We start from the raw sequence: 22,239 nt of genomic DNA on the forward strand, positions 1-22,239 counted from the left end.
AATTCTATTGACCAAAATGATTGAATTTCCACTTAATTTCTGACATTCTTTAGTCATTTTTTTCTCTATGACTTTTTACCTTAAGACCAATGATAATACAAAAGTACTAATCAAACCCTTGAACAATGATGTTTATTCACTAAAGGGAGAGTTGTGTTTCAGTCTCTTAACTTCACTAAACATTATGTGTGACCCCAGTGAAATTCTGCTGCAGAAAGAGTTTGGCTGGGCTGTAAAATGCACTTAAATCAGTGATATTTATCCAGCCATTGAATTACAAATTATCTGAGGCCGGCTCAGTCCCTATTGCTGGAGATGTTGGTCCTTCATAATAGTGAAGTGAAGGAGTTAAAAACCATAATTCTCCTGACTCCTCTTTTAACCCCAGAATTTGCATTCTTGTGTGGTCTCCCTTTTTTGCTAATTATGGATACAATCCTGCCTTGCTTCCAGATGTTTTTAATGTATGTACATGAACTCTTACATGCCTTAGTTTTCTGGTTAATATTTTTTCAAGGATCCAGTACACAAAAGAGCACACAAGTGTCTTGCCTTCTGCTGCCAATCGCCATCAGAGACTCCCTATGTCATATTGTCCAGAAGACTTGGTTTGGTTTTCAACCACATACTTTCCTACTCATCAAAGATTAGAAAAATTAGGAGCAGAGTTTGTAGGCCCCCTTTTTTGTTACTGCTTAAGTGAATCTTGTTGCGTATCATTTGGCTCTATCTGCTTCTTTTAAGAGTCACACTTGTCTTAAGCTTTATCTCTTTTGCCATTGCTCAACCTTCTCCTTCTTCTAGTCTGGGAGTCTTGGAGGTGTGATGGCTGGCTGCAATACCTGACCAAATAAATAGGTAAATAAATGCTGCACAGTTGGTTTGTGCCTTTTAGGTAAATCAATTTTTTATTGTTTTAACATGTCAAAAGAAGAAGGGTACAGGAGGAAAAGGGGTAAGAGGGAGAGCAACAACAGAGTTGATGATCCAGCATGATACAGAACAGTATGATACATACAGCCATTGTGTGACAGAAGTTGGACACGACGATAGGTCATAGATGTGATCATAACAGGAGGATGCGACGTTCTGCAGTGCACCGTGGCCTGCCTGGTGTCACAACATTACAATTCAGTACACAACATTCAGCCATGATGTTACATAATCAAGGTTTGTGCCTTTTATGTTTGCCATCTGACTTGTTTTGCATCACTACCTGAGTGGCCATATCAGACAAGAGGTGTTCAACAGCAGCTGAGTTCACCTCCATCATGCCAGCTTGGTGTCTGTCTGCAACCACCCTGAGGCTAGGTTTCCACTTGGGTTTTTGTCCGGCGTTTTTTTCTTGATGAAAAACGCCAGGAAAACTGCCAAGAAAACTGCCACTGCATTTACCTGCGTTTTGGCGTTTTTTCTGCAGTTTTTTCTGACGTTTTAGCCTTTCTGTGGAAATTGCTTTTTTTGACCTTAGGCAGTTTTTCCAGCCTTTACAAGTTAGAAGTTTCACCCAGCTAAAAGGGATTAGGATAAATGGCAAGTATCTGCCCTCTCCTGATGTCATTTACTTGGTAGACCCTTTTGTCTCTTTTCTGTGGTTTGTAAGGCATGCTTTATTCCGAATGTCTGCTCCTCTGGGAAGATTGGCCCCAAATGATGGTGCAAATTGTTTGCTGTTGCTTTTGGCACGCAGGATCCAGTCGCGTATGTTTGTTTGTAATGGCATGTTTGTTCCAAATGGTGTAAAATTCAATATGAACCAGTCCAGGACTTTGTTTTGTGTGAAACTGTTTGTTTTCAGCCTATTTCTCGTAGGACACACAGATACTGGGTCCATCCTCTGCATTGTAACTGTGGAAAAAACGCCATAAAAAACGCCAAGGCAATAAACCCACATGGCTTTTTCATGGCGTTTTTTCTCTCCCATAGACTTCTATTGGATGAAAAACGCCAAGATTTCTTGCAAAAAACGAGTGTCAACATGCTGCGATTTTGAAAAACTGCCACAGATCCCAAAAAAGCAGAAAAACGCCAAAGAGGACTGAAAAAACGCCAAACAGAAAAACGCCAAGTGGAAATGGCATTTTGCGATTTCCTATTGAATTACAGCTAACATCTGGCTGCAGCCGTTTTTCACAAAAAAAACGCCAGGTGGCGCTATTGGCGTTTTTATAGGCGTTTTTAGCAAAAAAAAAACCAAATGGAAACCTAGCCTGAAGATGCTCTGTGAGGCTAGGTTTCCACTTGGTTTTTTTTTTGCTAAAAACGCACATAAAAACGCCAATTCAGCCACACGGCGTTTTTTTTTGTGAAAAAACGCTGCAGCCAGATGTTAGCTGTTCTTGAATAGGAAATCGCACAATGCCATTTCCACTTGGCGTTTTTTTGTTTGGCGTTTTTTTGCTTTTTTGGGCTCTGTGGCAGTTTTTCAAAATTGCAGCATGTTGACACTCTGGCGTTTTTTGCAAGGAAATCTTGGCGTTTTTCTCCAATAGAAGTCAATGGGAGAGAAAAAACGCCATGAAAAAGCCATGTGGGTTTTTTGCCTTGGCGTTTTTTATGGCGTTTTTTTCCACAGTTACAATGCAGAGGATGGACCCAGTATCTGTGTGTCCTACGAGAAATAGGCTGGAAAGAAACAGTTTCACACAAAACATATTGAAGTTCATATTGAATTTTACACCATTGGGAACAAACATGCCATTACAAACAAACATACTCAACTGGATCCTGCGTGCCAAAAGCAACAGCACACAATTTGCACCATCATTTGGGGCCAATCTTCCTAGAGGAGCAGACATTCGGAATAAAGCATGCCTTACAAACCACAGAAAAGAGACAAAAGGGTCTGCCGGGGCGTGTTTAAGTAGAACTCTACCAAGTAAATGACATCAGGAGAGGGCAGATACTTGCCATTTATAATAATCCCTTTTAGCTGGGTGAAACTTCTAACTTGTAAAGGCTGGAAAAACTGCCTAAGGTCAAAAAACGCAATTTCCACAGAAAGGCTAAAACGCCAGAAAAAACACAGGTAAATGCAGTGGCAGTTTTCTTGGCGTTTTTCACCAAGAAAAAAACGCAGGACAAAAACCCAAGTGGAAACCTAGCCTAATAATCACAACATTTTGTGATTTACGGTCATGTGCGTGTTAACATTACACAGGTCAGCAGAACATCTTTGGCACCGGTTTTAACTATTTAAACATAATGGACATGAAGCCCCTGTGCTGTCTTCCTGGCACTTCTGTCTCTGTTGCCTGTGACCCAGACCTGTGGCTAGCTTACGTTTCAATTATAATCAATATTACAAATAAACACTGCGTAAGCATATTTTATGTGAATATTTATGCAATCCAAATATGCGCATTACACAGAGAAACTGTAATGCATACATTAAACAGACATACCGAACATGTCTTCATGTAAAAAGAAAGAATTTCAACCACATCCTTCTCCTTACGTGCTGTCTAGACCTTCAGTACAGCTGATGTCATCGCTCTTATCTATTTGGCTGGGATTTTCCCAACTGTGCCATATCTGCAGAATGCCAAGTCATTTCACTGACAATTATGGCTAAGAGGAATTCCTTAAATGTAAAATATGTCTTCTTTTCCTTTCTTTTAATGAATAGATATTAATTCCAGGTAACACTTGTGGCAGGCTATGATTAACTGCTGATTATGTAATAACTAAAGAACATTAGATGTGTAAAAAATTGCGTGTAGTGTAAGCTTTATGTAATTGTTAAAGTCTACAAAACTATACAACTTGATACAAAGTACGTGAAGCAAAACAAATATATGACACTGAATATTTACACTTTCTGTTCTTTTCTAGAAATAAAATAGCATACAGTTAATCAGTTACTCCTGCAATATTATAGATCTTTATTCGCTTCACATACACAAACTGGTTAAAGGGACAGTTATGCCTGTTTTGTTCTTTTTCTGCTCAGCAATCAGTGGCAGCTATTTGTAATTAGGCAAGAGACCAGCCGACCTATATGGAGTCCAGCCTAGAATTGAGCAGTCCCTGGAAATGTGGGGTAAAATCATGTAACTAAAGAGGCACTGTTTGGACTTTTAAAAAGGCAAGGATTTTTAGAATAGTTTAGTTATAATATTTGGCAGATTCGTTTAACAACAGTTGGCTATCCCATTATAAGGGTACCATAACAAAGGTAGGTAGCATGAATAGCGCAACATACACGTAAACTGTGTTTTATCAGTGTGTGAAAAGCTTCAAATCCATGTTTGAAAGGGAATTTCTGTCTGATCCAAAGAACCATACATTGAGATTTAGCACTAAAATTTCCAGTACAGCGTTCCAAGTACTCGCCTCGTTTCACAGACAGAAAAGAGGACAAGCTGGCCAACTCTGCGTGCTCAATAACCAGGTTCTGTGCCAAAGCCAGCTCACCCAGCAGTACATAGCCTCAAGTGCCTGCTCAAACAGATTGACGAGCCGGCAACTACAAGGGGCTTCACCCCCCAAATACTGAGGTTTATGTATAGGCGGGTTGTATAGCAGTCTCATCATTACAACAAATACACTGTTCCTTATGAGATAAGGAACAAGAATCACTTTACATACATAACCCCCGATGCATTACAGAGACACACTACGCCTTGGTACTGGGACTGGAGTGGTGGCTAGCAATTAAATTTTATTCAAAAGGCCAAAAAAAACTTTAATCAGATTCTTTGGTGACATCACAAGCATTCCACTTATATGTAGAGGTTAGCAAAGAGCCCTAATTACACAAACTCTGTTACAAGGACGTTTATGGCGGGTTTTAAGTATACATTAATCTAAATGCTACCCTCTCTTAGCAAGTGGTGTTACAAAAAACACCAGGTAATGAATGGGTTAATCTATATCTAAAAGGCAACATAACGTTGGGATTTGAAAAATGTCTGCCTATAGGCTTCGGGTATAGGGTTTAAAATGACGCAGCGTCCATTAGCGTTACGCTTACGGTGTATGTACCTGCACCGGGCTCTTCTCCCCGGTAACGTATACGTTTCCATGTGGGGGATCCTTCCAAGCATGCAGCGCAGTCACAGAGCGGAAGCCCCGCCCCCTGACATCATTAACGTGTTCTGTTAGCCCAATGGCTTAGCTGGAAGTCAATCAAGGTTCGTCGTCTCTTCCGTGCTGTGCTTTCTGTAGGGATCTGGTCCAACGTTCTAGAATCTTTGTGGCAGCGCGTCCAAATCTAGCTGCTTGTGATAGGAGTTCTTCAACGGGGTCGATCACCAGCTGGTAAGACCGATCATATAGATCTGTTGATCGACGCGAGCCTCGGCGTATCTGCGAAGAACACAATTAACCCATTTGCTCCCAGAAGGGAATTAGACCATTGCATAATAATGTTAGCTGCAGAGGATTTAATGGAAACTGCGATTTCGGCGTGTGTTTAACATTTGGAACGTGCATGGAATCTGATTTATGGCTTTTGTGTTTTCATTATTGTCATCCCGATGCTATTTGAGCAACTGGTTGTTTTCCGACACCGGACCGTTAAGCTTTACTTGTGTTTTAGGGCTCCATCGCAGCCAGATGCCAGCGGTGGTTGATACTGTGATAGATGGGTTACGATTCTGGGGTATTGAAACATTGATGTACCTCCGGCTACAAGGTGGATATATAGCACCGTTCATCCTGTATCTCCTGCAGGCAAGCGATTCACTTTCGGTCACTTTCCTGCTCGAGCAGGCGGCTGTCTCCGTTCTGATCGTTTGTCCTGGAAAATGACGATCACTCTGGCTTTGTCAGGCTATTCAGATGTCATTCCTGAAACAGCCTTCGGGCAGAAATACTCTGCATAATACATCCACTTCAGTGTATTTACCGAGAGCATATGGCTGTACCGTAGCTTATAACGTCGATTTATCAAAGGTTCCTCCGTCGTTTTGTTTGTAGAAATAAATGTACGCTATAAATACGTGTAGAGGATTCGATACAATGCGTCTGATGGGGCTTCGCTGGGAGGGCAGACATTCCACATGAATCACTGTGGAGATGATTTCAAAAGGCAGATCAGGATGGCCTGCATCTCAAAGAGTGCTCGCCGGGGGGTGTATTGTGTGAGTTCGCTATTGTTGTGGTTTGTACCGGGTGTACCGTTTTGTGTGATCAGCTCTCGGTCCCCACGGATGAAGTCACCACACAGACCGCTAGCTGCTAAATGCAAAACAAACGAGCATTACATCAGCAGCTGACCGGGACCCTCATATGCCGAACAACGGCTCTGCCCACAAAGCACAACAAACCATGTGGGCATCTTATTCAAAACTGCCCTGTCTGTTTACTGGTTGCCATCTTGATTCATGCCAACCCCCCTTTATATTCTAAGTTTCTGTCTCGCTTCCCTGTGACTCTCTATCGCCAACTTCACCTATGCTTTCTGTGTTGTGCGATAACTTGGTAATGCATGCAATGCACACTGATGACTATAGCATGGCTGCCCCAGAACTTGCCACAGAGTGCTCTGTGATCACAAACCTTTCTTATGAACAGGTAAATAGGCCAGTAGCCATTTGAAACACAAAGCAATCCGTTCTCAATCCGGCCAGTACTGGTTATCTGGCACTCTGGGCAAATGCCCGCTGGCCAACAGTGCCACACGTTCACTCACCCGATGTGCCATTCCATCTTCTGGATGCACCTGGCTGCGAGCTGCGTGAGCAGAAAGAATAAAGTGCCAAAACCGTCTCAGCGTGGCCAGTCCGGACCGGTTATAAGTGATTAGTTCCCCTAGCATTTCCTACACTTGTCACTTAATTGTTTTTACAGTTTCATGCTATAAATGTGCCAAGTTATTACTTCACCGGTAAGGCCATCTGTATATAAGACCTGCTAGTCATATTTTACTAGATGTTAATTTTATCAGGCCTCACGGCAACAAGAAAATGCACAAAAATAAAAAATATGACTATATCTTGCCCCCCCCCTTTTGTCTATTTCACATACGGGAACAGTAAAGCCTTCTAAAACTACTAGTAGCAGACAATATTTTTGCATACATTGTCATATACGTCGTACAGTTTCACAGCTTTACAGCTTTTTTGGGGGGTACTTGGCTTAAAATGTAGGATACGGCATGAAAGATGGGTTGTGTGGCAGAACTAGTAGACCTTAGAATTTGATGGCTTTGCTTAAAGGATGTCTGGTGGGCCGTGGCATATCCTGGCCTTCCACTCCAGGTGGTGCTCAAACTTGTTAATTTTATGTACGTTATATATGAACTGGTCTATAACACTGTTTCTAGCGTAAGAATCTTTTAAAACCCTTCCCACCAAATACATTTAAATGTAATATTTGTTAGAAAATTTGTGATTTTATTATTTTTTAATACTGCATCTGAAATTCGATTTAGAGATGAAATTTGATGATCCAGAAATATTCTATTAATTAGAGAGAAGTTAATACGTTTGGTACGTTTCTAATAAAATGTCATTAGAGTTAAATGTTGTTGGTTATCTCCTAATCGTACCGTTAATTTACTAATTGCCACGGTGTCCTGGATTCCAGATGAGCGTTTCATATAAGTGGTATGCAGCTGGAATGTGACGTCAGCTGTTGGCCATAAATGAGACCTGTTGCTGGACCCTGTAGAGCCATTTCATTCAAATCCTGGAGGCCACTGTCAAAGGAAGTCTCCATGTCGGAGGTGTCTAAATATTATTTTACATTTCTATTCTGCTGTGGAGAGACTTTTCAAACCATGGTAGGACCCCTCTACTTTTGAAGCCTGTGTAGGTCTCCGATTACCAGTCAGTGTCCATTTATGACTGAACTTTGTTTACATTTGATCATACAAAAGCGTCCACTAATGCAAGTGGTCTAAAACCAGTAAGATGATCCTCCTATAGTGTCCAGGGCAGTCAATGGTGCGAGACTAACACCAGCTTCTCATAACTCTAAAAATCTGCCATTATATTAACTACGTTTGTTTCATCATAGTGATTTGTTGTCCCTTTTGAGGTCAAACACAAGCTTTTGCAGCAGGCGTGATATAACCATGAGTGTCAGCTGGCATAACATTATATTTGTGATGGCTGTTATTCAGGAACAAATTTCTGACACAGCTTGTCTGTTTGTTCAAAGTGTGCCTGAGTACATCTAAGCTGCGGATTTAATGGTAAAAGTGTCAGTGGCCTTATGCCCCATGATGGGGCATCTTCACGTTACATTTGACGTAGCATATTAAAAGCAGTACAACATAAATTCCCGGCTGCAATATTTTATGTGGAACTTTACGGATGAGCCACACATAGGCCTACTAACATAAAATAAGTGATAAATAAATATTGAAAACATTTCTAACCCCTGTCTTATGACCTATCCTAATCGTTAGTTGGTCATGCCTGTGCTTGCTCATTTGAGTCAAATGTAAACAGTAAATGACGGATATAGTGGGTACCAAACCAAGGGTTTTGGCAGGCTCTGGTGTGCTGAACAAAAGTAGCCAGCACTGTCTGGATTCCCTTTTAGATCACATCTCTTACTGATATTTCAACTTTCCTTTTAATCCTGACTGTCCGCTCTTATGGACAGTTTCCTTGTGCAGTGCCACTATATATGCTGATTGAATATATCAGCGATCTCGCTCTTGCTCGGCTCAGTTATACTATGAAGGTATTAGTTTAGTCAATGCAGTCTGCATAGTATCTTTGTCCTGTTCTACGTGTCCTTCTGATGAGTGATCATGTCCCCGCACTCACCTGAGAGGATGATGGCCATGTAGACAGATTGTGAGCCATGTATAATACAGTGCTTGGAAGCCATCGCTTATGTGTAGGGTATATTTCACCCTTTAACAATGTGTTAAGATAGGTATTCTGTGTTGTTTGGATATGCCAGTAGGCTAAATCTTGAGTGGGTTGTAAATGTTGGTTTTTGGGATAAAGTGTGTTTATGTCTTTGTGCGAGGATTACCCTGTGATTTAAGGGGCATGGTGACTAGGTCACAATGCATTGGACAAAAGCATTGCCCATTCACTGTCTAAACTGGGTAAGCTCTCTGAGATAAAAGCTGTCTTTATAAGATCCTGTAATGATTAAAAGGAAAGTTGCTATGTTGACTCATAATAGTGGCAACTTCCACTACCATATCAAATATATTCTTTAATGAAGCATTAAATATGCAAGAAATATAGGTAATTAGATAATTACTTGCCCAAACTCTCATGCCACTCCGTCACATACACGTCACGCTTAGCCACCCACCCCATATTACCTATCAGAGAACATTCCCAGATCAGGCTGCGTCACTACTATCGCAGGGTCATGTGACATTGTGTCATGTGACTTTGCCAAGCACTAGTTCCTTGATGGGAGAGTGATCTAAGAACGCAGAACGCACTCTCTTTGCCACTTTTAACAGCAATTGCATGATTGGTGTCCTTGTGAGATTCCTGGCCTTTGAAAGGGCCTCCATCAAACCTGTATTTTACTGGCAGGCCGATAAACATTTAACGTAGGCTGAATAATAGACCTGTGGTTATTGGCAGTGCCGTGGAGCTTATTAAAACAATGTGGCAGCCCTAGTCATACAACATTCTTGGGGAGCATTTCGTAACCATCGACCCATGGAAATATAAACACCTGTGTAAGTTTAGGACACAGTTTTTACAGCTGTCACCATTATTTCCTATTAAACTTATTTATAGATGACAAGATTGTTTGTTTTGGAAGCAAACAAAATGCTTTCTTAAAAAAAAAAATCCTATGTGACAGTCACAATTTATCTAAATTTTGCGAGTTCCGGGCAAGGTGAGTTTTTCTAGATTGTAAGCCCGTTTGAGCAGGGCCCTTCTTACCTTTTTGTTTCTGTAAGTGACAATCTCTGTTAAGCCTTAGCCTCACTTTTTACCTTTTTATTAAAATATATAATTATTGATGTGATCCTATAACCAAGATATTATCTTTTCAAGTAAGCAGGACTTTTTATCTTTTGATTTAGTTTTATTAGGTTCATCCTGATCATTGTGGATTTATACAACTGTAAATTTTGGATTATATGAACCCATATATGTACCTGTATGCCATTACTTTTTTACCCTTAACTCAATGAGCCAGTTGCGTGTGTTTTATTATGTTCTTTTGAATAATGCATACCAACTTCCTGAGCTCCATATACTCAGCAGCTCTGGATAAGTAATTTGATAAGCATTGTTATGATATCACAAGAGGTCTTGCCCCTCATTTGCCACCAGTTTTAACGATTGACAGCTCTCAGTGTGGATGGTCTGCCAGCATTGTAGAGAGCCCAACTTGAGTGCGTGTCTTCTCGCCATATGTTCAATATATGTGCCATCTGTATGCTATATATATATATATATATATATATATATATATATATCTTTTTTTAGGTTAAAAGTGTCACTTACCTATAACTAACAAAAACTGCCCAGAGCTTCAAGTTGCGCTGAAAATTACATTGCCACCCAAAGGGTTAAAACAGACGGTTGAATATCTGGTGCTGAGAGTACCTTTTTTTTCTGCTTATTGATAATCCCGCTTCATCTATAGAGTGTGAGCTAAAGGGGCAATTCTCTGCTACATTGTATTTACTGTGTAAAGGTCCGTCATGATTTGACCTTTGTGACAATGGACGGCTTATTTTTAGCCCTTGTCGTTTAAAAATCAGTAACCCACAAGCTCCTCCTCTTGTTTACTGCTACGAAACTGAACAAGAGGAGCGAACGTCACTGTTCAGAACTGCTGGCAGTTTGGGATTGAGATATTATTGCTATTTGTTGAACGCTTGTGGAAATACCGTAAGTAGATTCCTTATTTTTTGCGGGAAAACAATAGCTTTCCTTTAACGCGTTAACTTTAGATTTATGTATTTGTGTATTATACCTACCCCAAAACATATTTGTACCCCGCTAAAACAACAATAAAGGTAAAAATGCAACGTGTTTTTGGAACTATTTTGTTAAAGATTGAGTTAAAAGAAACATAATATGAGTATAGTCCTGGAGACATGCCTGATCCCCCCCCTCTACTTCAAGAAATGCAAATCTGTGACTGCGTAAAGCAGAAGTCTGTAAATTTCTCCACATGGTGGACCCATACAGTGTAAATCTATAGGGGTGGAATGGTTTAGGATTTTTATATTTGTATGGCTTTTGGTTCACCTTCCTGTGTTCCCCAAGAAAGTAGCTCCTAAATATCACAATGGCTTCTAGGTTCTGCAATCATTTTTCAATCGATGGGTTAAGCAGCAAGAGTTAATTAGCTTTTCAAACCTGTCCTGGGTAGATTTCCACATGTTCAAAGCATTAGAGATTACACATAGTAACAATAACAAAGCATATGTTTAGAGTTGAAATATGTCACGCCACGTCTCTGAAAGGAAACCCTGATATTTGCATTGCAGGAGATATGTTCAAATAAATGCATCCCCTGAGCAATAGTATGCATGCGCAGATGCCTTGCCAGCCAGCTTCATTGCAGGCTTGCTCTATGCTCTCATGCTTTGAAAGCAATACCATTGATTTTAAAAGGAGTGCTTTCCTGACGGTTATTGGCTGCTTTAAGCACCCAAACTGACACTAAATTGTGGACAGATTGTGTTCAGCTGCAGCATCTTCAGCAGTTAAGTGGTTTAAATCGGGACATCTTTGTTGGGGGTCAAGTAGAAGTGGAGCTGGGACCAGGGGGACAGAGACCAATGTGCAGCTTCTCAAAGAGGGCAAATTATAATAAAGCTGAAATCTGAGATTGGCCCATGGAGTTGGCAGCCTAATATGGCAACAAGTGCAAACAAAAAAAGGAACAGTAGCCGCACGCTGCCAGCAAGCAAGATAGAGAATGCAAGGATCAGCATTTGTGATTTCCCCATAAAAAAACCCAACAAATCAAATAAAACCACAAACAGTTATTTAAATGTATTTATTTATATAAACAATCGTCTGATGTGCTTTTGTGGTGCGCTTCTGGAATAAGCAGATTGACATAACTGTGGAAATTTAGATTTTCTTTAGTAGAATTTGGATTCTAAATACATTTCCCTTACTAGTGATAATTTGTATGTTGTCTTGGCAATCGATTCAATTGTCTAGTCAGCTGGAACATTCTATTCATTGTTGCGGCGAGAAGACTTCTCCGCTACAGTTATATTTTTGTGTTTTCAGCAACTTGTTGTTTAGAGGTGATCGTTCATCTCTGTTGTGACATGACTGTAGTCATAAAATGTTTAGGCCTGACAACATTGTATAACTTGATTTGTAAGCAACACACTGTTGGCTTTACTTTCCTGAATATGACTCGCCTGACCTGGAGATAGCTGGAAGTACCTCACTTAATGCAGGGGTTTTACTGGATAAAATACATTACAAAAACAACAACAACCATTGGACTGTGATTTGGCCACATTGTAATCACATCTGGTGACTGGCTGTGTGTCAGACTGTTGGCTGTGTGTCATGTTTATTGTATGATCCCGGCATTCTAGTAAAATGGCCATTGTAACACTTTTGATGTGATTTCCGGTTAATGACATGTTTGTCTTATTTAGTGTAAAGATGAACGTGGGTGTAGCACACAGTGAGGTCAACCCAAACACGCGTGTTATGAACAGTCGCGGAATGTGGCTGACATACGCTCTTGGAGTTGGAATGCTTCACATCGTCTTACTCAGCATTCCTTTCTTCAGCGTCCCTGTGGCGTGGACACTGACCAACGTCATTCATAACCTGGTGAGTATACTGATCAGTTACTCCTGTTTGCCTGCTACAAGGCATCCCATCCTTTAATTTAGAGGACTGTAGAAGATAACTTATTTTAATCAACTTTCTATTTTAATGGTATATATGTTAAGTGAAAAAATGATAGATCATGTGGCAAACTTATGCTTGTCGTATACTTCCTCGCTTTAATTTAAAGTTGCTGTTCCACGTAACTTTTTATGTACTATTATGGTATACATCTTAGGTTTTTTGTTTTTTAAAATAGCATACTGATCTGGCATTTAAATCGATGGTGAATCTAATAGTGCAGTTAGAGTACTGTTACAAACAATCTGACAGCTTGAGGCTATAGATTTGGGAGAGAGGCCGCAGAGAAGAAACCAAGATGTCATTGATAGCCAGATCTCTTGTTCACCGGCAGGGATTTAGCCCTGCCAGCGCAAAATGTCCATGACGTAGAGGATACGTCTTTGGTCCTCTAGGACCACTTTTGTGACATATACCCTACATCCTTGGTCATGAAAGGGTTAATTTTGACTGTCTCTGCACTGCTTAGCCTGACCACCTCTGACTTCACAGAAGAGGCGTTCTCTTTAAGGTCTTCTAGTTTTAAAGTGACCTTACTCTCTCACTCCTATGACACAAAACACCTCACTCAATCACATCTATCGCACATCATTACTCACTGCCTATCACTGTGTATTGGGGTCTTTAGAGTTTTGCATGCATGAGCATGAAATGGTGGGTGGGCATGGCTGTAGATGGTCAGACTGCTGTGATGTAATACATAGAGTAGGGCTTTGGAGGAATGACTGGACTCTGTTTCTAGGCAACTGTAGTATTTTTATAAACTTTTAAACACAGCTTGTAAGAGACAGGGAGCATTAAAGAGAATATTTTAAGAGCCCCCCAGGTGACACAGCGCCTTTTAAACACTATTCTAACTAAACACAGCTTTACAAACATCATTCCCAGTACTGCTGGATGCCTTAACCTTTCCCAACCTAATCATGTAAAATAACTGTCATATTTATATTTTTTTCTATGAAACAAACCTCCTTACATGTTATAATACTGCCTAACCTAGAAAATGGCTCAGTCCTAATCTGGCACCAGTAAATGTATGGTTAAAGATTCAACTATGCCAGACAAGTACATTTCCTTAAGATTTTTTTTCATGGCATAAGATTAGAAGGTTTTTAGTTATTCTGCAAAAACAATTCCGCAGTTTAGCCTTGGCTGTAATTTTCCTCTTGCTCTGAACGTCAACCATTTTTGAGGTAGTAAAACACAGATCTAGTTAGAATACTGTATATAAGTATAACTGCAATTGAATTGTCAGTCCTTTCTTATAATTGTGCTCACAGCTTCATTTATTGAATTGGTAACTTCTCACTTAGGGTGGAGAATAACCTCTTTTTAAGACATTACATGGGAGGAAAGGTTGGAGCCCATCACAACACTAATGAAATGTAATTGTCATTGCCATAAAGAATCGGCTCGGTGTGTTTTTTGAACATGGAAAGTGAACCAAAATATCACAGAACCAACAAAAATGGCAGCCTCTGGGACTATAGATCTAGAAAGTCTTTATTGGAACACATTTAAACTAAATAAGCTCATTTTCTTCAGTGCTTATATACGTTACTGTATAAATTACTTAGAGCTGAAACAACGAATCGATAAAATCGATAATAATCGATAACGGAAATCGTTGTCGACAATTTCCGTTATCGATTAATCGAGTGATCGATTCGTTGTTGGAGCACTAGGCTCCTTTTACTTACCTCCGCGAGCGTTCCCCGCTTCTGCTACACGCTCTGCAGTCTCCGCCTTCTTTTAGCTACGTGACGGATGTGACGCGTTCCGGAGGTAAGTATTCTTCATGTCTATGTGCACGGATCGCACAGAGCCACTCGCACAGAGCGAATCGCTCTGTGCGAATGGAGCCACTCGCACAGAGCGGTTCGCTCTGTGCGAGTGGCTCCACTCGCACAGAGCGGTTCGCTCTGTGCGAGTGGCTCCACTCGCACAGAGCGGTTCGCTCTGTGCGAGTGGCTGCATTCGCACAGAGCGGTTCGCTCTGTGCGAGTGGCTCCATTCGCACAGAGCGGTTCGCTCTGTGCGAGTGGCTCCATTCGCACAGAGCGGTTCGCTCTGTGCGAGTGGCTCCATTCGCACAGAGCGGTTCGCTCTGTGCGAGTGGCTCCATTCGCACAGAGCGGTTCGCTCTGTGCGAGTGGCTCCATTCGCACAGAGCGGTTCGCTCTGTGCGAGTGGCTCCATTCGCACAGAGCGGTTCGTGAGTGTGGGTGCAGGGCAGAGTGGGGGTGGGGGTGCAGGGCAGAGTGGGGGTGGGGATGCAGGGTGGGAGACTGGGTGCAGGGCAGAGTGGGAGACTGGGTGCAGGGCAGAGTGGGGGTGGGGATGCAGGGCAGGGTGTGAGTGTGGGTGCAGGGCAGAGTGGGTGCAGGGCAGAGTGGGTGCAGGGCAGAGTGTGAGTGTGGGGGCAGGGCAGAATGTGGGGGCAGGGCTGGGTGCAGGGCAGAGTTGGAGACTGGGTGCAGGGGCACAGTGCAAAGTGCTGGGTGCAAAGTGCCAGTGCTGGGTGCAAAGTGCCAGGGCTGGGTGCAAAGTGCTGGGTGTAAAGTGCCAGGGCTGGGTGCAAAGTGCTGGGTGCAAAGTGCCAGGGCTGGGGCAAAGTGCTGGGCGCAAAGTGCTGAGTGCTGGGTACAAAGTGCTGGGTGCAAAGTGCAAAGTGCTGGGTGCAAAGTGCTGGATGCAAAGTGCCAGGGCTGGGGCTGAGTGCTGGGTGCTGAGTGCTGGGTACAAAGTGCTGGGTGCAAAGTGCCAGGGCTGGGTGCAAAGTGCAAAGTGCTGGTGCAAAGTGCTGAATGCTGGGTGCAAAGTGCTGGATGCAAAGTGCCAGGGCTGGGGCAAAGTGCTGGGTGCTGAGTGCTGGGTACAAAGTGCTGGGTGCAAAGTGCCAGGGCTGGGTGCAAAGTGCTGGTGCAAAGTGCTGAATGCTGGGTGCAAAGTGCTGGATGCAAAGTGCCAGGGCTGGGGCAAAGTGCTGGGCGCAAAGTGCTGAGTGCTGGGTACAAAGTGCTGGGTGCAAAGTGCTGGTGCAAAGTGCTGGGTGCAAAGTGCTGGATGCAAAGTGCCAGGGCTGGGGCAAAGTGCTGGGTGCTGAGTGCTGGGTACAAAGTGCTGGGTGCAAAGTGCCAGGGCTGGGTGCAAAGTGCAAAGTGCTGGTGCAAAGTGCTGAATGCTGGGTGCAAAGTGCTGGATGCAAAGTGCCAGGGCTGGGGCAAAGTGCTGGGTGCAAAGTGCTGGGTGCAAAGTGCCAGGGCTGGGTGCAAAGTGCTGGGTGCAAAGTGCAAAGTGCTGGGGCAAAGTTTCTTGAACAGTAATAGTCCACCTCTTTTCAGAATGTTTGGGGTTATTTTGTTTCATAAATATTGTGTTTGGGTTCTTGTACTTTGAAAATATTGTTTTTTATTACATCATAACAAAATAAGAATGTTAATGTAAATTTTAAGTTGTTTTTTAACATCCAGTTCATTAAATTCTTTTAAATAAATGAAAAATTTGCATATTGTTTTTTTTATCCGATTAATCGATTAATCGAAAAAATAATCGGCCAACTAATCGATTATTAAAATAATCGTTAGTTGCAGCCCTAAAATTACTGCATGTTTTTCCATGGGACTTTTCTGTGCGATGAAACCTTCAGGAATAAATAAGTGGTCTGATAGAGTTAAGTTTCTTAACATGCTGAACGTCAATCTATGTTTTTCTAATAGTGGAAGAACACCGTTAACCTTTTTTTACATGCACAAAACCAGATTTTGATGGTAGGTAAGACTCCTGCTTATGCCAGCTGTAATACCTGAACTTTTACCTTTCCCTTGTCTTATGTTGGAGATAACGACCCGGTATTTTATATGAATGTTTGTGTTGTGACCTACTTTTACAGGGAATGTATGTGTTCCTGCATGCAGTCAAAGGCACTCCTTTCGAAACCCCAGACCAGGGTAAAGCTAGACTGCTAACTCATTGGGAACAGCTAGACTACGGAGTGCAGTTCACCTCATCGCGAAAATTCTTCACTATTTCTCCTATTATCCTGTAAGTTGCTGGCGTGTATTTTATAATTGAAAATAAGAGCTCAAAATGTAAACATTTTATTGTAGAAATATACTGACATTAAGTAGTGAGCTAGACCAATATTTTGTATTTTTCTGCTATTTTATGTATTCATGCTGTAGTAGCACCTCTCCTCCCACCAGTGCAGTAATAATACTGCAGCATTGTAAAATATATATATATTACTCATTACAGTGAGTTATGTGTGGAACGTTCAAGGCCTTGGCCTTAAGGGTTAATAACCATTACAAACGACTTTCCCCATTTCCTTTTTGTTCCTCTTTATTCATTTCTTGCTTATATACAGTGTATTATTTGATACGCTGCTCGGTGCTGGTGTGAAAGGAGTTTATACTTTATAAAACAGAAAATCAAAGTAATAATGCAAATAAATATCAATATCCAGATAAACACAGCTACTTCTCATGAATGAAAATCCAAAGAACATCTTAACCCCTTAAGGACAATGGGCGGTCCCTAAACCCATTGAAAACAATGCATTTTGAGCCCGTACATGTACGGGCTTTGTCATTAAGGGGTTACAGGATCTGTAGTTGCCAGTGACATAATAAACAGCCGAATAAAGATATTGTTTTATCTCCTCATGCTGTTTGGTGGATGGGTGGTATATCCAGCTACAATGTAATTGCTGTAATTCATTTTTACCTGTTCATGGCATCACTGGGTTAATCTACGTATTTCTTGTAGGATTGGCTTCCACAATGTCTAGGTAAAATTGCATGTAGCCTAAAATGCATTAGTATTATTTGCACCATAAAAGAGCTATATTCACTATTATGTCAATTTTCACACACAGGTATAAATGTTTCTATAGTTTTCTTTTTGTTTTCTACAGTTGTTATCATGCACACATGACCCTTTAATACACCTATATTGACCATATTTGCTAAGATCGTATAACTAATTTCCAAGTAAATGTTCTTTCATTTTCTCTTGACAGGTATTTCTTAACAAGCTTTTATACAAAGTATGATCCAACACACTTCTTCATCAACACAGCTTCTCTTCTCAGTGTCCTAATTCCCAAACTTCCACAGCTACATGGTGTACGGATCTTCGGCATCAATAAATACTAAACGGGAATCTCGGGAGCCACATGTAATTTTGAGCGCACACATCCTTGGCACTTTCTGTTCTGTTGGAATGGATAGCCTACTAGACCGTTTTAACAGTTTATACATTAAAGATCTAACTGCTCCTTCTTTGTAAGCTGTTTAAATTCACATGGACTTTTGATAAGAAGGCGCCTCTCCCAGACTTCTCTGAGAGTAGTAGATCTCAAGCAAGGGGGCTTCCTTTGTTAGCTGGGCGGGCCCAGCTACGACCTGAAGTTTGAAGTGCATAATAAACCAGACTCACCTGAGTTACCAAGAACGTTGGAACACCTCCGCGAAAACTAATGGGCAAGTGACACGCACATCTAAAGAAGGAATTTTCTGATTGTGTTTTTTCTGTTACAGTTTTGGTTATATCATCAAGTCCATATGTGACATAAACAGCATTCATTAGCTAGCATAGCATTGTGCTGCATGCTGTGTTGATGCAATGATCTAGATGTTTAGGAGTTTTGTATGTTATTGTATTTTTTTTTTTTTACACCACTATTTAAGTGGCTGTTTGTTGCTTGATTACTTTGTGATTTACCCAAAAAGAAAAGCTGCATGTGGCACTTTCACGGATGTCAACATATTACTGGCTTTCACTAGTGCTACAAGCATTCGATAATCGATTTTTTTCAGGTATTCTTTTTTTGCTTGCATTTGCGGTTTCGTTTAACAGTACATTCAATTCAGTAGGGACATTCTTTAATTTCTCATGAATGTAGGGGGGGCATTGTTTGTTTTATGATGCATTGGAATCCCAGAATTGTCTTGTAAGCTGATTGGGACTTTAGTCAACATTCTGTTAGAGATGTCAGCAGGCTGCTGAACGCATACTGAGTAGTTGGTACGAAAAAAAGATAGCACATGAAAGAGTCTGTAGGGGTTTTGTTTTTTTTTGGGGGGGGGGTTCAGGATTATTTAGGATAGTTTAGGAGACCAGTATTAACAATCATCCATTCTCCTGCCATCCCACAACATATTATCTGTTAACCATTAAAGACATTCATAATATAGTTAAAATCCACAGGAGTGGTACGGTTTTCTTTGTTCATAGTTTTCATAGAAACCATGGAATTTCTTATGCAAAAAATATATTCATTCAATGTACAATTCAGGCATATTACATTAGCAATGAATATGAACATTTTGTAGATATGAAGTGGGGGCAAAAAATCGTATTTTAATAAGGGTTTGTTACCCTGCGGATAGGTTTGATTTATGGAGGCAGAATTATATTTTATTTTGCTTTCTTTAAAAAAAAGAAAAAGAGAGAGTTATGTTTTTGTTGTTTTTTTTTTATTATTTTTTTTTGCTCACTGGTTTCCAATGCTCTGCTGTATCAGAGATCTGAAATGATTTACAGAATTTTGGATGTTATCAAGGTGACCACAACTGAACTTTCCATGACCAAACAAGTTTCCAGTAGGAGACCTATTCCCTTCTGCAGCATTATAAAGGACAAAAACATATAGATATGTTATGTTTTGTTTTAAAGCTGTCAAAATCTTAAAGATATAATTTGGATGTTTAGGGAGGATATAGCCCTTTCAGAATAATAATGCCTGTACTCAATTTGTTTTATTTTATTAGCCCTACTTTTTCTTTAAGACAATTTTCAAAAGAAGGTGTGGGGACATCCCAGTACCACCAAGAAAATGCTGTTTTAAAGTTGGTGTGGAATTGTTTTGGAAAAACTATCAATATTTGCACAAAATGTATACCTAGATCATGTTTTCAGTTATAATTACTGTAAACACTTGTAACTGTTTTTATATTTCTTCTTTCTTGTGGCTTTTTCAGTTGATAGAATAAAATATTTTTGCCCTGATCACACTTTGTGGAAGTTATTTACCTCTTTAAATGTATATATAATTATAGATTATAATGTTGCTTTGCTGATGATTAGAGTGACCCATCTTATCAATCATAAGTAAGAACAAGCATGTAAAATATATTATAAATCCATACTTAGGTTTCTTGAAGATGCTTAACAGCTGTCCCTTATTTTATCAAATATAAATATGCAAACTTTTTAACTACACAGGAAAGATCTGTAATAGACGGTAAATATCTAACACACAGCTAAATATCTATCACACGTTGGATTATGCACATGGTTTCCTAGATAATCTACTGCTGCTTTCATGCTTGTTATGCTCATTGTCTCCTTTTTATGTGTGGTGCTGCTTTAAGCTCCTTGAGGGAAGGACAGATGAACGTTATCCTCTGTCTTTGCAGAAAGCCTGAATAAAACTTAAGTATTTTATTCCACAGCCTACACACGGGAATGATCCCTTCCTCCAAGATTTTTTGGTTTGGCGCACACAGAAATGTAACCATATTGGAAGTGCCTCATGCCCACGGTTAAATATGGTGGTGGCTCTTTAATGTTTTGGGGCTGGGTTTTTGCCATAGGACCTGGACATGGAGATTACACCACGGGTCCTGACAACCAGAACCGACGTTTCAGACTGAATTTTGGCATCAAATTTGAATTTCAATCATTCTTGTTCCTATTTAAGCGTGCGTTAATCCTTTCTCAGTCTTTACATGTTTGACCATGGCTTATTTTTCTTTGACGCTGATTCTTCAGCAGAGCTGTAGCTAGCTCCTTTTGCGCCTGAGGCAAGAATGGAAAATTGTGCCCCCCAGCTATTTTTTTTTCACAGAGGTTGTTATTTACACTGTCCTTACACACACATTTACCCATACACGCTGCCTTTACACACACACCTGCCCATTAACACGTATATGTGCATAAACTGCCCTTATACACATCTACCCATAAACACACAAATACACATGCACTCGACTGCCCTTACACATTGCCTTTACACACACCTGCCCATTAACACGCATATACACATACACTGCCCTTGCACAACCGTGCCTTTACACACACTAGCTTACAAACATACAAATACCTACATTGTACACACAAACTGCATACACACTGCCTTTACACACACACACGTGCCCATAAACACACGTATGCACATACACTGCCCTTACACAAGCCTGTCCATACACACGTATACACATACACCGCCCTCACACTCCCTTGCCTTTACACACGCACACACATATACACACACTGGCTTACAAACACTGCCCATACACAAACACTAGGGTGACCACATTTTATTTCTGCCATTGAGAGAAGCGCATGAGATTACAGGTGTGTGTATATATATATATATATATATATATATATATATATATATATTTGGAATTACCTAATATATACTTATCTCTTTGAAGTAAAGTGATTGAACAGGTGAACTGGCAGTTAGTATTCAGTATTTAATATTAGATCCTGCTGCCGATGTATATTTATGCTGACAATATATACTACCTTTACTTACTCCATGTAGTTCAGGTATAGATCAAATAAACAACACATAAAACAGCACTTGCATGTATAGATCAACTGAATAAGACATACAAACCCCCTATTTGCAGGTATACAAAAATAATGTATGGAAACATTGCCGGTACAGATCAACACATGAACACGCAAACCCAGCTTTGCATGTATAGATCAACTGAAATTCTCATGTGAACTCGGCATTTAAGGTATAGATGAAATAAACAGAATCAGACATACAAATCCTGTATTTGCAGGTATACAATAATAATGCATGGAAAAATAGCATTGCAAGTATTGAGCAATAGAACACACAAACCCAGCATTGCAGGTATAGATCAAATAAAAAAACACACAGAAACAGCTTTGCAGGTATTGATCAACTGAATAAGACATACAAACCCTGTGTTTGCAGGTATACATAAATAAGGTATAGAAACATAGCATAGCAGATATGGATCAACAGAATAACACACAAACCCATCTTTGCAGGTATAGATCAATTGAAATTCACATAAAAACTTAGCATTATAGGTATACCTCACAGATTGCACACCCCAAAGCCAGGCCTGGCGTCCACGCTGCCCACACAGAACCTGACCAACACCCAGATTACACACATAGGACTTGCCATAGTTGTCCCCAAACATCCCATCATGAGTTTACTTTGTCCCCAAACCGCCCGCCCTTTGCCATCTTGGTCCCCAAGACTCAAACAACCTGCATGTGTGATTTTTGCCTTTCGACAAATTATACATCTATGATACATACAAAAATGTATGATACATACAAAACCTTTTACAGTCACTCGCTAATTCACATAATTCATTCAAACAGTAATGTATTCTTTCACTCATTCACACTATTCATCCATACATCCATAATTCCTTCACTCACT

The 22,239-nt window shown here is 40.6% G+C and overlaps 2 protein-coding genes across 3 annotated transcripts in view; one reads left to right on the forward strand and one right to left on the reverse strand.

Annotated features, from left to right (window-relative positions):
* Positions 1–5,078, reverse strand: part of PMS1 (PMS1 homolog 1, mismatch repair system component) — a 46,660-nt gene extending 41,582 nt beyond the window's left edge. The window contains exon 1 of the mRNA XM_053471847.1: positions 4,987–5,078. The gene's annotated coding sequence lies outside the window, so the exon portion shown is untranslated. The remainder of the gene's footprint in view (positions 1–4,986) is intronic.
* A 51-nt stretch (positions 5,079–5,129) lies between these two features.
* On the forward strand, positions 5,130–19,241 carry ORMDL1 (ORMDL sphingolipid biosynthesis regulator 1). 2 transcript variants are annotated; one of them, XM_053471864.1, is made up of 4 exons: positions 5,130–5,262; positions 12,530–12,710; positions 16,681–16,832; positions 17,812–19,241. In XM_053471864.1, exons 2-4 carry the CDS (start codon positions 12,537–12,539, stop codon positions 17,945–17,947), a joined length of 462 nt encoding a protein of 153 aa, XP_053327839.1. In that variant the 5' UTR covers positions 5,130–5,262; positions 12,530–12,536; the 3' UTR covers positions 17,948–19,241. The 2 variants fall into 2 exon arrangements, with proteins under 2 accessions (XP_053327839.1, XP_053327840.1); XM_053471865.1 differs by lacking the exon at positions 5,130–5,262 and adding an exon at positions 10,671–10,784.
* The last annotated feature ends 2,998 nt before the right edge of the window (positions 19,242–22,239 follow it).

Source organism: Spea bombifrons, chromosome 7 (genome assembly GCF_027358695.1).
Source record: "Spea bombifrons isolate aSpeBom1 chromosome 7, aSpeBom1.2.pri, whole genome shotgun sequence".
Taxonomy (NCBI): Eukaryota; Metazoa; Chordata; class Amphibia; order Anura; family Pelobatidae; genus Spea; species Spea bombifrons.

Coding starts and splice junctions, on each gene's coding strand:
- ORMDL1 (XM_053471864.1), top strand. CDS start 12,537: ATGAACGTGGGTGTAGCACACAGTGAGGTCAACCCAAACACGCGTGTT. Junction 12,711..16,680: donor CCAACGTCATTCATAACCTG/GTGAGTATACTG, acceptor CTACTTTTACAG/GGAATGTATGTGTTCCTGCA. Junction 16,833..17,811: donor ACTATTTCTCCTATTATCCT/GTAAGTTGCTGG, acceptor TTCTCTTGACAG/GTATTTCTTAACAAGCTTTT.